At 38.7% G+C, this 16,735-nt stretch overlaps 1 protein-coding gene across 1 annotated transcript in view; it reads left to right on the top strand.

Moving 5' to 3' along the window:
- TMEM64 (transmembrane protein 64) overlaps positions 1-16,735 on the top strand; it is a 29,305-nt gene that overhangs the window by 1,210 nt on the left and 11,360 nt on the right. Inside the window, exon 2 of the mRNA XM_065903107.1 lies at positions 16,105-16,260. Coding sequence (XP_065759179.1) covers positions 16,105-16,260 — 156 coding nt within the window. The remainder of the gene's footprint in view (positions 1-16,104; positions 16,261-16,735) is intronic.

Here is a 16,735-nt window from a genome sequence, read left to right as displayed (position 1 = left end):
GAGAAATTTCAAACAGATAAAGCCAATCTGTGTCGGGCACCCTCAGTAGGAGATTTGGTAGAGAAAGAACTACTCCTTTTTTGGCATATGAGTTTGGTTAAAAATGAGCCCTCTTAATTAAGAGAGGAGAGGAGTAGAATCTATTTTAAACATTTGTCATCTTATTCTGTAGCAGCTGTCGCACCAGTCAGGGAGTAAATAAAGGCTGGCTTTCCCTCTAACCTGCCAAAATGCATCCAGTATTTTAGCTCAAGTTTATAACAGTGTGGGGCTAAAGGAAGAGTTTGGGTGAATAGAGGAGAAAGTAGACTCTATTTTGGAGTTTCCTATAATTTTTAATAGGATTTTTTTTCATCAAGTAATTTGCTTTTTTAAATGTAATAAGGGGGGAAGCCTCCTTTATAACCTTTCTTTGGAGGAACTTCATTTTAAAATAACTTGGTAGTGGGTAAAACAAAATTGGACAGGTAATTTTTTTTCCAATTGAGAATATATTTGTCTTTTTATACACCTTGTACACTTTTTTTTTGGTCTTGTATTCATGTGCTTTGCTTATTCAGTTAAGGTGTTTCTAACTAACGTACATCGCTTTGTAAATGATTGAGTAATGGAAACACTGCTAGTAAATGATTGAACAATGGAACTCTGTTACTGAGGACCATCCCATGGGGGAAAAAAGGATCCAGTATTTACAGACTTAGTGTCTTCAGCGCGTGCTGTATGCTAAGTCACTTCTGTCGTGTCCATGGACTGTAGCCTACCAGGTTTCTCTGTCCATGGGATTCTGCAGGCAAAAATGCTAGAGTGGGTTGCCATTCCCTTCTCCAGGGTATCTTCCTGACCCAGGGATCGAACCTGTGTCTCTTATGTCTCCTGCATTGGCGTGCAGGTTCTTTACCACTGGCTATGTGCCCTTGCTTTCCTCTTTTTTAAGGTGAAGGGGTTAAACTAGTTACTGTGTTCTTCAAATTCAGTGATTCTGAAGTTCAAAGAATTTTCATATAGATGCTCAGAAACTCAACCCTTCCACTAGACCTAAAAAAAACTGTATGAAGAGTTTTAGCACTCAAATCCACAGGAATCAATATATATTAGTGAACCTGACAAATTTGTTTCAAAAATAAATTGTTATCTCTAGAAACTTTCTCATTTTCTTTTACGTTAAGAATATTTCTAACCTTTTCTACCCTTTTCTTTCTCTTTCTACCCAACCTACCCTTTTCTTTTTAAATGCCTTTTGCAAATCTCATGTTGATTCTAGCCAACTGCAGCAATGACTAGAGTGAGGCTTGTGGCGACGTGGAAATAGATGAGTTTTCTCCTTATCAACAGAAAGTTTGATGTTTACTGGTGTTTAGTATGTTCTCTTCCTTAAATTCTTACCTTTTCACAGATTCCTATAAGCTTGAATTTTGACCCAGCCTTGGCTCAAGTATCCTTAAACTTTGAAAGAGGGTTGGAACTAAGGAATCTGAATTTCTGTTAGTTTGCATCCTCTCCAGTATAGCTTATTTCCTTGTGCATTTTCTTGTCTACCAACTGTGTGCCTACTGTCCTGGACTGCTTCCACATATTATTTCTAATCTTTAAACTAGCTCTACTGAAAGTGATTATACATATATTATAGATTATTATCTAATAGTCCAGAACACAGGGCTGATGATCTGAAATTCTGCTGTCCTCATAGAGTTCGCCATAGAATCTGAATCTGTTGACCCTTGGTCAAGTTGCTTATCCTCTTTATGGTTCACTTTCGTATATGCAAAATGGGAAAGTAATGTTACCTACTTCATAGGATTATTGAGACGATTGCATAAATAAATGCTACTAAGCCTGGAATAACAAACACTGGCTTTTGTCATCATTCAGTTCAGTTCAGTTCAGTTGCTCAGTCATGTCCAACTCTTTGCGACCCCATAAATCACAGCACGCCAGGCCTCCCTGTCCATCACCAACTCCCGGAGTTTACCCAAACTCATGTCCATTGAGTTGGTGATGCTGTCCAACCATCTCATCCTCTGTCATCCCCTTCTCCTGCCCTCAATCTTTCCCAGCATCAGGGTTTTTTCAAATGAGTCAGCTCTTCACATCAGGTGGCCAAAGTATTGGAGTTTCAGCTTCAACATCAGTCCTTCCAATGAACACCCAGGACTGATCTCCTTTAGGATGAACTGGTGGAATCTCTTTGCAGTCCAAGGGACTCTCAAGAGTCTTCTCCAACACCACAGTTCAAAAGCATCAGTTCTTTGGCTCTCAGCTTTCTTTATAGTTCAACTCTCACATCCATACATGACTACTGGAAAAACTATTGCCTTGACTAGACAGACCTTTGTTGACAAAATAATGTCTCTGCTTTTTGATATGCTGTCTAGGTTGGTCATAGCTTTCCTTCCAAGGAGTAAGTGTCCTTTAATTTCATGGCGTCATTACTGTTGTTGTTATCCAGGATCACCTAGGTACTAAATAATGGTTTGCAGGTAGAGTCTTAACCCTTGACTCCATTTCTTCATTTTATATTTTGTCCTGGCTATATAATGTGAGCTTATTATAATTTGTTAATTAAATAAGTTTTTAAAAATAATCAAATATATTAAACATGTAATTTATACTTTGTACTTGGAAATAATTTAAGGTAATTAATTGAAAACGAACTTGACAAGAGGCAGCTCTCAGTTTGGCCTTGTAGGGTCAAGAGAAAAGAAGGAAAAAAGAAAACGGACGTCTTGAAATAGGTATTATTGGCGTAGTTTAACTGAGGAAGACATGGAGGCATCCAGGAGCTTGTTCAGGATCACCCAGCTACCAAGTGGTGGTGGTGGTGGTGGTTCGGTAGCTAAGTCATATCCGACTCTTTGTGACCCCATGGACTGCAGCACGCCAGGCTCCTCTGTCCTTCACTATCTCCTGGAGTTTGCTCACATTCCTGTCCATTGAGTCAGTGATGCTCTCTAACCATATCATCTTCTCCCATCCCCTTCTCCTTTTGCCTTCGACCTTTCCCAGCATCAAGGTCTTTTCCAATGAGTTGACTTTTCACATCAGGTGGCCAAATTATGGAAGTTTCAGCTTCAGCATCAGTCCTGCCAATGGATGTTCAAGGTTGATTTCCCTTAGGACTGACAGTTTGATCTCCTTGCAGTCCAGAGGACTCTCAACAGTCTTCTCCAACACCACAATCCAGATTCCTATGTAATGCTGTTCTTTACAGCATTGGTCTTTACTTTCACCACCAGACACATCCACCACTGAATATCGTTTCCACTTCAACGCTTTATTCTTTCTGGAGTTATGAGTAATTGCCCTCCTCTCTTCCCGGTAGCTTACTGGACTCCTTAAATGGCAACCCACTCCAGTACTCTTGCCTAAAAATTCCCATGGATGGATGAGGCTGGTAGGCTACAGTCGATGGGGTTGCAAAGAGTTGGACACAACTGAGTGACTTCACTTTCTTTTCTTTCTGACCTGGGGCGCTTATCTTCCATTATCCTATCTTTTTGCGTTTTCATACTGTTTATGGGGTTCTCGCAGCAAAAATACTGGAGTGGTTTGCTGTTTCCTCCTTCGGTGGGCCACGTTTTGTCAGAACTCTTCACTGCAACCCGTCCATCCTGGGCGGCCCTGCACAGCACGGCTCACAGCCTCATTGAGTTACACAGGCCCCTTGGCCTTGACAAGAGTGTGATCTGTGAAGCCTCTCGAAGGACCGAGTGGTGGAGCTGAGTTATAAACCCCAGATGATCTGAAAAAGTTCATGGTACTATGTCAGACTCTCACTCTTGGCCTTAAGCAGCGTGGCTTGTGGAGCCATTGGATATAGTCTATTACATCTTGTTCATTTCTCTTTTTAACTATCTACATAATAGCTCCTACAACTGAAACTGTATACTGAATTCACCCAGGGTATGTGAGTGAAAAGAAAACTTAGTTAATGCTGATTTTTGTTTTAGCTTGGCTTTCGCTTCTGCCTTCTAGAACTTCTGATTTTATCCTCTCTGCCCTCATACCCCTCTGGCTACCCATAGCTGCCCCCTTTCCAGGCGTATTTCTTTTTCTTCTTCCCTACCTATTTTTTAAAATTATCTTTTCTCCTCTCCATTCCTGTTAAAATTCATCTTCAGTGTCCATGATTGATTGACCTTTAATCAATGCTCATGATTTGGGCCTACTTCAAAGAGGAAAGGTAGTGGTTACGAGAGGCACAGGCTTTGGAAATAGTGGTTGATTAGTCTATGCTGAGTTATGAGGCTCAAATAAGCTGATGCAGTGAAAACAGTGAGCGTTTACCTGGCACATACTCATTTCTCAAAAATTAATAGCAGTTATTATTATGGTGGAGCTAGTTTTTATATTTTAGAGGCAGGAGCTGATTGTACAAGAAGAATATATAGAAGGAAAAAGGCTCTCCCTTGCTTGCTATCTGTTCTTAACTTTCTTTCCTTCTCCCACGTGTGCTTAAAAAGGGATGAACAAATTGACACTTCACTTTTGCAGTGGAAACTCAGTACATAACACTTTATAGTATGAATACTTAGATCATAAGAAATACAATTTCCCAGGTACATTTTAGAATCATTTCTACTTTTAAAAATATACTCATCTTTCCTGTGGGAAATAAAGGCCCCACCTACCAACATTTTTTATGTAGTCTTGCATCTGTAGGTATTATTGTATATTAAGACAGATTTCTAGATGTGTTGTCTGTGTGTTTCTAAGTACTGTTCTTATCTGGACACATATCTAGAATGACTGTTTCTTATTGCTTCATTCAGGATAGGCTGATTTGTGTTACAACAACAATCTGCAAATCTCATTGGGTTGAACAGCAAAGATTTGTAGAAACTGCAGCTTGTATTATTATTTATAGTGAAGGGAGATATAATTTGTATTTTGAATTCCACTTTTATGATTTGGGGGACTATAATATATGCTCCTAGAATTTATAATATATCCTTTTAAAAATGTTTTAATTAAATAAGTAGACTCTATATTGCACATATGCCATATTTTTCCTCATGATTTCTCGTAAATATATGTTCCTTAGGTATTAGAAAAAAAAAGCAAAGGTGTGTTTCCTCACTTGACGCAGATGTAGGTTGAGCTCTGTCAGGGAAGGAGCAGGGAGTCTGCTTTATGTTCTTTTTATTGTGGGATCCAGGTTTACAGAGCCACCATCTTTCACTTGGTTCATGTGACGTAGTAAATTCTACTGATTTTTAATGCTTTCACCTGGAAGTAATCTCACTTTTTACTAGCCTGAACAAATGACGTGGCCACAGCTAACTTCACAGGGGCAACGTGTGTGCCGGGCAGGAGCGAGAACTTGAGTGTTTGGCAGTAACTTCTGGATCCTGCCTCCCAGACCCTTCAGTCCAGCCCACTGCCACTACCCTGGCAGCGTTTCAGCCTCCTATCTAGTCTCTTTGCCTTATAGGAAAGGATTTTCAGTTTTTTCTCCCTCCAGAATGATCTTTCTAGAATGCACATCTAATCTTGGTACTCCCTGTAAGGGAAACCCTCAAGTGGGTTTTCTTTTCCCCTCAGGACATTTTCCCAACCCTCAGCTTACCTCTAGCCTCTCTCTTACCATTCCACAATTAGTAAGTACCCCTTAATATGTTAACGTATTTCATCCTCAACATTCTAAGAGGTAAACATGATTATTTCTGACTTAAACATAGCAGATCTTGTCTGTAGCCTCAAAACTTCAGGATTTCCTTTTTGTTGATAAAGTTGAAAACTGTAAGCATTCATAAAAATAACTATATTTAGAAAGCATTAATGCATTCTTGTAAGGTCTCTTGTAAGATACTTCCGTGGAGATATCTGGACTTCAATGGTTTAAAGCTACCACCTGTGAAATAACAACTTTAATCCAAATATGATGGCTTGGTGGCGGTTTAGTTCTTAAGTCTTGTCCAACTTTTGCAACCCCGTGAACTGTAGCCTGCCAGGCTCCTCTATCCATGGGATTCTTGAGGCAGGAATACTGGAGTGGGTTGCTATTTCCTTCTCCAGGTAATCTTCCTGACCCAGGAATTGAACCTGGGTCTCTTGTATTGCAGGCAGATTCTTCATTGACTGAGCTTGGAGAGAAGCCTCTGTTAATCCAAATGTATTACCTAATAATTGGTTCTTGTGAGTAGCAGTATTCATATTGGTGCATGCAGCTTCCAAAGGGGTTTGATGTTGTTACAGCTGTTCCACAGGAGAGCCTAAAAATTATTCTCTCTTTTCACTTTGGTCATAGAAAAACTTAATTCCACATGGGAAATGTTTTCATGGTTGAATCTTTGAAACCTCAAATAAAAGCATGAAACATAGCATGTAAGATCTCTTGATCATATGTTGTATACCACTTTACAGTATGGACAGAAAATTTACATGTATAGTATCCCTTAATCATCACACAGTCCTTTGAGGAGTTATCAGTGACTCCTAGGCAGTTACATAGAGGACAAAATATCACACACTTGAAGTCAGACTTAGTTCTCACATTTAATCTGACATCTTGAGCTATTCTTTGAGCCATGCTTTCTGTTGTGAAATGTGTTTACCATTACCTACCACATAGCCGTGGTAAAATGTATAGCTTGCTCATTACTATCTCCTTCTCTCCATCCTCTGCATTCCAAAATAAGGACATAATGAAACTTGAGACTTTTTTTTCTTTTTAATGTAACCATTTTTTGTGTTCTGCTTAGTGACTGCTGGGCAGTGTTCCTCTAACATGTACACTACTTACTTAATGCTCGTTTGGACCCTAATTCTCATGGTAAGCTAAGGCAGTTGAGGCAGAGTGGTGAAATAACTAGCCTAGGAACATACATCTGGTAAATGATAGAGCCGTGAACTTACCTGACGTTGTGCTGTTGATCTGAGAAGATCAGCAGAGAACTTCCTGGTTTCCCAGAGACCTCCTGGTTCTAATTGCAGAGCAGTAGCCCTGGGACCGCCCATGTGTCAGGCACCAGGCCAGGTTCTCCACAGTTGAATCAGCATCATGCTAGGGAGATGACTGGAGAAAATATCAAAAGAATAATGTTTTGTGTGTGTGTGAGAATTACATGAAATTCAAATTTCAGCATCTGTAAATAATGTTATTGGAATACAGCCATGCTTATTTGTGGATGTACCATTTGTAGCTCTTTTTAAGCTAAAACATCAAGGTTGAGTAGTTGTGACAAAAACCCTATGGCCTGCAAAGCCTAAAATGTTTCCTAGCCTGGGACTTTACTGGTTTGCATTAGAGCTATAACAGTCACTGTAGTAAAATAACCACCAAGTCCAAGCCCCTGAAACTGTAGGAAAAGGCCCATAAGCTCCCATCTATATCTTTTTACCTTTGTATTTAACAAAAGCCTTTAAAAAAAAAAAAATATATATATATATATATATATAGGTATTGTGGGTAAAATGAAAAAATAAAAGGGGGGGAAAAATGAGTAAATTTAAAAGTGGAAGGCCTGACCCATCACCCTGGCTCACTTCTCAGTAGAATCATTTTAAAGAATTTTATGTTACCAAACTGTTAGTTACTTTGGCTATTTTTATTAACCCCGAGTAGGTTAGAAGCAGCAACAGAGAGTGTTTTTGCTTCTTTGGGCGGAGGAGCAGGGAGCTGTTAAACTGCTGTACTGACTAAAATAATAATGGCAAAATAAGATTAAAGACAAAATTGAAGCAAATGTAACTAAACTGTATTGTCTTTTCCTAGAATTTGCCTTGAGTAATCAAGAAAAAGATAAATTGCTTCTAATAATTTAATTCACAATTGAACTGAAATTTACTGCAGTTAAATAAAAATATTTTATTGGCTAGTGACTATGAGACCAGAAAAATGGTAAAATCTTGGTCTCATGGACTGTTTGGGGACGTTTAGTTCTGTCTCAGCTCCTATGTGACCTTGGTGAAGTCATTTAATGATCTGGCCTCCAATTATCATTATTTGTAAAATTAGAGAGGTTAGACAGGGTTCAGAGTTTACTCTTAAAAAGACAAATGTTCTGAGTAACTATTTAGCATTACTTTGTATGTAACAGTTTGGTGATGGTATGTTTTATAAAAACTTTTTTCATCTTTTTAAATTCTTATTCTGTGTTATAGATATTCATTCAGATACCAATTATGAGTCATAATACACACTGTGCCAGCTTAACTTATGATTAGTTCTTCTTTCTATTAAAGTATACTGATTATTCTTTCTATTAAAGTATACTGATTCATTGCCATTGGTCCAGTTCAGATGGAATAGATGACAGAGACACAGCCTGTTTTGAAGGAGCTTGGAGTCTCTAAGTCTGAAGGTTGAGATATAATGACCACTTTGAGCAATGTTGTGCCACCTCATCCATAGACCTCACAGAACCACTGAGTGTCACTGGCTGTTACTTCCTTAAAACTGTTCTCTTTGTGGCTCTTCAGTCATCTCACCAGCTTCTGTGGTTTTCATGTGTCATATATGGGCTTAGAATTCACAAACCTGTATATCTAGCCTATTGTATCATAGTAACAAATAGAGTATGTCTTATTACCCCTTCCAAGATTAAAATGTCTTTAGAGGCAGAGAGTCTTACTAAAACTTATTTTAAAAGTTTTTTCTGCCTATGAATAAATATTCATTGTAAAAAGTTTGAGAAGTATAGTAAGTATAAGGAGGAAAACATTCAACATCTTAGTGTTTCTAGTCTTTTCATTTATTAGTGTGTGTGCTTTTTTTATATAACATTGTGAGTGAATGTTGTGAATGATTTCTGAGACTTTTTACTGCGTGTAATGAACATTTTGGTCATTAAGTATAGTACAGAATGATTTTCATGACCACACAGTCATTTTGTACTTTGCATGTTGATGAATCTGAACCTCATTCTGATGGCAGTAGGAAAAAGTTTAAGTGAGATTTGCCATTTTTTTAAAGATTTCTGCAAAATTTCACATAGGTTGTGAGTGGTGGGTAGATCTAACGTATCAGGACTAGAGAGGAGGAGACTGAATGGGAATAGGAACAGATGACAGGGAGATTTCTTATAGACATAGAAGGTAGACTCTATACAAAAGAGTAGATGATTGGATGTGGGGATAAGAGAAGAGTGCTGTTTGTCTAGATAGGACAACTGAGATTGGAAACATGAAAAGAAGTATTTTGAGGAGGGAAGATAATGGTAGTTAAGTGTTTTTCCTTAAGGCAGTTTTTAAAATTTCATGTTTCTGGAAGTGAAAGCTGGTTGCCATTTGTTAACTCTTTCTCCCTCCTTTCTGTTTCTGAAATACTGATAGTATTTTGAGGATATATATTATAAAATATAATTTATCAATAATTAGATGAAAAGGTTGATCTGTAGTCACTTTAACTTCTTTTGACCATACCTTAAAAATTATTATGGGGATTCATGATTTTTTCTGTATAATATTTCTAGATATATGTTTTAATTGAAATTTATACTGTAACTTTGTCAGTAAACAACATTGCTTTTATATAAACTAGGAAACACACTTCTACAGAAAGGTGTGATTTGCCGAAATTAATGTCATTTCACAAAACTATGGATAATATTTGAGGTCTTCAATACACAGATCACCTTTATATTCTTCATTTGATCTATGTCAAGATATTCTGTGTAAAAATGATAAACTTTTTTAGCTTGTTAAAGCCTGTAAAGCCATTGTGTAAACAATTGTAAGTGGAGAAGGTAGAGGAACTGTAGGCAGTGTTGCCAGAGGAGCTGCGCTTTGTACCGTGTCTGAGGTTCAGTGCGTGTTCAAGTGATCGTCTGTACACAGAGTTCTCTTGTAATAAGCTTCAAAAATGTGTGTTCAGTGAAGAATCAGTTCTTACTCTTTAAGATTAAGGTTTTTTTTTTTTCCCTCTCTTTTTTCTTCCCTTCAGATGGGCACTTTGTTTTCAGGATGTATCTGGTATATGGTAATATTCTAAAGTAACCCTTACCCACCCAGGCAAGTGAATTACATCTCCAAGTAAATCACAGTACTTTCATGATGCTTCTGGAGTTCTGAAAGCATGGGAGGATGGCAGTCAGGTAGCATTCACCATCCTGAAGCCCACACTGAGGTATTTCTGATCATAGAACCTAACCAGCAGGATAACACTGACATCCTAGATTGAGATTCCTGAGTCTGGGGTAGGAACAGTCTTGAGTCAAGATCCCAGGGTATTATAGGCAAGAGTTCCTAGTAGGATTACTCTGGGTTCACATTTAATGTCACATTTAATGTCTTCTGGGGAAGTAGGATAAGGAGACATATTTTTTTAAAGTCAGTGGGTAGGACTTCCCTGCTGGACCAGTGGTTAAGAATCTGCCTGCCAGTGCAGGGGACACAGGTTCGATCCTTGGTCCTGGAAGACCCCACATGCTGTGGGCAGCTAAGCCCATGTGCCACCACTGCCGAGCCTGTGCTCAGAGCCCCTGGGCAGCGACTACGGCAGCCCCCGCACTCGAGGGCCCATGCTTCCCAACAGGAGGAGCCCCCACCTCACGACAAAGACTGTCACCACTCACCACAGCTAGAGAGAGCCAGTGCACGGCAGCGAAGATCCAGTGCCGACAAAAAACTAATAAATGATTTTACAAAACGTCCATGGATAAAGGCTTTCTAGGGGAAGAAGGTTGAGTGGATCTCTTTGTGAGATCGAGTGTTGTACATTAACTATGTTTGCCCAAGATTGGATGCAGATTCTGAGTAGGATCTTGGCTTTAGGAAATGCCATATTAGAATAATTTAGAATCTGTTTATCTTTAATACACTTAGTTGGAAAACTGTGTGTGCCTGTGTACATTTTATTTTGATATATTGGCTAAATTATTTGACATGCTAGCAAAACAGTTTTACTGTGATTAGCTGAAATTAGTTTCTTTGCTTTATTTAGCTATGCAGCTTTTCAAAAAGGAACTATATGTAAATCATAATACTTCCTTTTTCTGTAGGATGAGATTTGGTAATGAAAGATTTAGTAAACTTTCATGTATGCTTTGGACAAAGGTCTTGTTAAAAGAGTTAAGTGGCAGAGTTATTTCAGATTTATGATATCTGTTCTTAAAATGGCCATTTAGATATTATTGCTGTCATCCATAAATATCAAATATATATTCTCTTTAGGGAAATTTTAATTACATTTAAAGATTATGAACTGAAGCTTTACATTCTGACATTTTAAATACTTACTTAGAAAATAACTTGCATAACATATAATATTACTATAACTGTAATTTTTTTATGACATTCATTTTTGTCATATTTACTTATTTTATACATTTGACATGTTTAATTCTAAAGAAAGTTTTTCTGTTACTGGAAGTGCTCCAGACTGATAGAGGAACCTTCCTAAAACTTAGCCCCGTTCATGTCCTTCTTTGGTTAGATTCCTCAGAGCTTTTCTGCCGAGTACAAACTCATTCCCCTTTCACCCAGATCCCTCACACGTATCCTCTCAGATACTCGCCCTGTCTTTGTTTTGCAGGAGTCCCTTGCACTTTAAACAGTCCAGACTGCACTGCTGACGTTACTGATAAACCCTGCATGTTCTCATTGCCCTCACCTGTGTGCCACATGGACCTCATTCATTCCCTTCTTGGAACCGCTTCCCTTCTCCTTCCCACCCTCTTCCCCTATGAAGCCTTGGGCTTGTGGAGCTTCTTTCAAATCCCTCTAGTCCCACAGTGCTGCCCTTTGGCCCCCATGCCTGCAGAGATTTTAATCCCTGTTAACTCTTTAATACTTTTCATGCAGTTCTTCTCAAGGCTCCCCTTCTGCATGTGTGTGCTTGTCAGTGTGTGAATTCTTCAAGGTAAAAGTTGTGTCATTATGTCTGTCTCTGGCCGACACCTTCCAAAGCATCTTGCAGTCACTGAGTCACTCATTGTTTAGGGGAATCTTAACAACCTGTCACAGTGCAGTATTCTTTCTAAATCAGCAGTGGTGCATCTCCTATTAATCACCTGTGAGTAGAGATGAATGTAGCTTTACATAATTGTAGGTTAGACTGTAGTTGTAGAATAACCTATAACTCATTAAAACACCAGATTTTAATATTAATAAAAATAAAACTCAATAAAGTAGCCACTAGCTTTCTTAAATAACAGCAATACCCAGTTAAGGATATGGAAGTTATTCTCAAAATTAATGGCTGTAGTAACAACTATGGGCTTCTCAGTTGGTGCTAGTGATAAAGAACCTACCTGCCAATGCGGGAGACATAAGAGATGTGGGTTCGATCCCTGGGTCAGGAAGATCCCCTGGAGGAGGGCATGGCAACCCACTCCAGTATTATTTCCTGCCTGGAGAATCCCATGGACAGAGGAGCCTGACAGACTACAGTCCATGTGGTCACAAAGAGTCAGACACGACTGAAGCGACTGAGTATACACGCACAATATCTGTAACATAAAATGTTTAGAAAAAACTAATAAGAAATGCTTGATGTATAGAAATAAAACCACTAAATGTTAGTAATAAATAGGAAGATTTTAAAGTAATTATAAAAACATTTCTTGATTAAAAGTACTGAATATTCTGGAAGTTGCATCTCTATCCAGATTAATTTATAAATTTATCTTAACCTTAGTGTAATATTTACTAGTTTTTTGAATGACAGAGTGATCCTGAAAAGTATTTGCAAAAATGAATATGTACGAATGGTTATGGAAGTTTTAAAAAGAAGAGTAAGAAAAGGAATTTGAAGGTTAGAAATTCCTTGTGAGATATTAAACTGATAGTCTTTACAATAATTTGGTTTCACCACAAGATGTAAGATCTCAGTACATATGTTGATGTGTGGCAGAGCCATCACAGTATTGTAATTACCCTCCAATTTAAAGCGAGCATATACATAAAAGATTACCAGTGGACAGTGTTAGCGCCCCGAATAGGCTCCTTCATATACAGTAACTTCATTCATAATAAACATCACAAGTTGCTGAAGAAGTTGCTGATTATTCAATGAATGATACTAGGAAAATTGGCTACTGGGGAAAGGGAGGAGTAGAGATATATCATCAACCTTTAATTCTAGTAAATTGCAGAAGGAATTGGTGGTAAAGAGGAAAATACAATGAGAAAAGAAATATAGGCAGAAATTTAATAATGGTCTTGAGAAAAGACTTTCTGAAGCTAAAAGCAATGGAAGATCAGAGGAAATGATTAATAATATTTGGTTATATATAAATTTAGAAACATTTGTATGTCTATAAACAAAAAATAAGATAGTTCAGAGGAAAATATTTGCTACATGTTATGGACAAAAGTTGGTGACACTAGTGGTAAAGAACCTGCCTGCCTATGCAGGAGACATGAGAGATGCGGGTTTGATCTGTGGATCAGGAAGATCCCCTGGAGAAGAAAATAGCAGCCCGCTCCACTATTCTTACCTGGAGAATCCCATGGACAGAGGAGCCTGGCAGGCTGCGGTCCATAGGGTCGCAAAGAGTCTTAACACGACAGAAGTGACTTAGCACACAGCGTGGACAAAGGTTGCCCTTACTATACAAAGAATAAATACCATGAATAAATAAGAAAAACACAACATTTCAATAAAAATGAACAAATGTGAACAAATAAAGCCATGAAAGAAATGTAAATAGAAAAGTGTATATTTAAAACTAATGTAAATTAAAATTATAGTAAGTGTTAGTCGCTCAGTCGTGCCTGACTCTTTGTGACCCTGTGGACTGTAGCCCACCAGGCTCCTCTGTCCATGAGATTTTCCAGGCAAGGATACCGGAGGGGGTTGCCATTTCCTTCTCCAGGGGATCTTCCCAACCCAGGGATTGAACCCAAGTCTCCTGCACTGCAGGCAGATGCTTTACCTACTGAGCTACAAGGGAAACCAGATTAAACAATAATTGAACATAATTTTTACCCCTCTCAAACTAATGCATGTGTGCATGCTCAGTCATGTCTGACTCTCTGGAGGATTGAAATTTAAAACTTAAAATTGGCAAGAGTATGATGAAATGGACACGCATACATTACTCACTGATAAGGATGTAAATCAGTGTGAACTTTTTGGGAAAGCAGTTTTTACTGTTTGATATAGTTATTCCATTCCTAATATATCCTAAAATAATAGAGTTGCATATTCTACTATTTCTTGCTGTGTAACAGATCACTCCAAAATTGAATAGCTTAATAAACATATAATATCTCACAGCTTCTGTCAGTGGAGAATTCCTGTGCAGAATAGCTGCGCTGTGCTTAGTCCAGCTCTTTGCAACCCCGTGGACTGTAGCCCACCAGGCTCCTCTGTCCATGGGGATTCTCCAGGCAGGAATACTGGAGTGGGTTGCCATGCCCTCCTCCAGAAGATCTTCCCAACCCAGGGATGGAACCCAGGTCTCCTGCACTGCAGGCAGATTCCTTACTAACCGAGCCACCAGGGGCGCCCACAGAATAGCCTCTAATTCAGGTTGTCTCACAACTCAAGGTGTTGACCAGAGCCTCAGCCACATGATGACACAACTGAGGAGGAATCTACTTCCAGGCTCTCAGGTGGCCCTGGGCAGCTCTCAGGCAGTACTCGCTTCTGGCTGAAGACAACAGCTCCTTGCTAGAGCAGGGGCCTCTCCAGAGAGCTGCTTACAGCAGGGTAACTTACCTTCCTGATGGAGAGATGGAAGTCTTGTTATTTTTGTAACCTAATCTTGGAACTAACATCTCATCCCTTATGCTATAGTCTGTTTGCCAGAAGAAAGCGCCTGGTCCAGCCCACACTCTAGGGGAGAGGATCACACAAGGGCATGAATACATGAGATGGATTTCCTGGAAATATTTTAGATACTGTCTCCCATACAGGTTAATACACAAAGGTTTTCATACAGGTTTTAAAAAATTTGTAATAGCCAAAAAATACATAGTCACATGTACAGAAAGAAACAAGTAAGCAGCTTAAATGTTCCACAGCAAAAGAATGGTTAAATTGTGCTATGTAGTATAAATGTATAGTAATAATTTGTACCTTTTTGAGTGCTGATCATATGCTACGCATTTGTTAAGATTTACACATATCTCTGTAAAATATTTCATGTAAGGTAATGGTTATTATCCTCATTTTACAGATGAGAAAACTGATATTCAGAGACTTTGTACTTAAATGTCATTTTATAGTTTTTCAGGAGTTACCTGGCTTCAAAACCCAGTGACCACATTGCTATTTAGGTATGCTTATGAAGAATATTTGACTTCCTTGGTGGCTCAGACGGTAAAGCATCTGTCTAAAATGTGGGAGACCTGGGTTCGATCCCTGTGTTGGAAAGATTCCCTGGAGAAGGAAATGGCAACCCACTCCAGTACTCTTGCCTAGAAAATCCCATGGACAGAGGAGCCTGGTGCAGGCTACTGTCCATGGGGTCACAAAGAGTCTGACACGACTGAGCGACTTCATTCACTCACTCATGAAGAATATTTAGGGACTTTCCTGGTAACTCAGCTTGTAAAGAATCTGCCTGCAGTGCAGGAGACCAGTTTGATTCCTGGGTCAGTAACATCCCCTGGAGAAGGGTTAGGGTACCCACTCCAGTTTCTTGGGCTTTCCTGGTGGCTCAGATGGTAAAGAATCTGCCTGCAATGTGAGAGACCTGCATTCGATCCCTGGGTTGGGAGATCCCCTGGAGGAGGGCATGGCAACCCACTCCAGTATTCTGGCCTGGAGAAATCCTCGTGGACAGAGGAGCCTGGCAGGCTAGAGTCCATGGGGTCGCAGAGAGTCTGAAATGACTGAGCGACTAAGCACAAAAACAAGCATGAGGAATGTTTAATGACATGAGGAAGACTTTAAAAACTGTTTTTACAAAGTGATATGTGTGTGTCTGCACCTTTTATTTACGTGTAAGAAAAAAACAATAGTCACAAATGTCAGCTTTCAATGACAGAGCAATAGAATGTTAAAATGTTTTCTTTAAACTTTTATTTCATTGTAGATCTTTTCATTCTGTATATATTCCATGTATAATCATGTTTAAAAATCAGAATGCTTTGAAGAGTAGTTCAGTTCTATCTACTTCCGAGGTAAAACTGCTAGCAAGGCTTGTATACACAGTTTTATGTGAAACTGAAATTTTACTTGGTAATGAATAATTCCGTTTAATATTCCTCTAGATTACTGATCTTTCCTTACCCAACTATCTGGTGGCATCTTCAGTTGGACTGCTTCCTACCCAGCTCCTGAATTCTTACCTGGGTACCACCCTGAGGACCATGGAAGATGTCATTGCAGAGCAGAGCATTAGTGGATATTTTGTTTTTTGTTTACAGGTGAGTTTAAGGACAAGGCTTGTCTTTTTTGTTGTTGTTTCTTGATTTAAATCTAAGAAATTTCACTGAAAATAATTTGATTTTTTCCTTTTTCACATCTTTTCTTGTTCTTTCAATACTACTTCATATTTTGACAATATTTACATTTTTAATCTTGTGAATATATAGGAAATACATAGAACTGAATTGACACTTACTGAAAATTTTCTAAGCACACAACAGGGAATGACAGAAATAGGGTTCTTTTTGCAGTGATTATTTTTAAAATCATGACTAAATCAAATATTCTGAATTTATATGAACTATTGTTAATACAAATAGGAAAAGGAATACATCAAGGCTGTATATTGTCACCCTGCTTATTTAACTTATATGCAGAGTACATCATTACATACGCTGGGCTGGAAGAAGCTCAAGCTGGGATTAAGATTGCCAGGAGAAATATCAATAACCTCAGATATGCAGACGACACCAC

Source organism: Muntiacus reevesi, chromosome 12 (genome assembly GCF_963930625.1).
Source record: "Muntiacus reevesi chromosome 12, mMunRee1.1, whole genome shotgun sequence".
NCBI lineage: Eukaryota > Metazoa > Chordata > Mammalia > Artiodactyla > Cervidae > Muntiacus > Muntiacus reevesi.
Note: the sequence above shows the minus strand (reverse complement) of the source record. Positions and strands in the feature narration are given on the sequence as shown.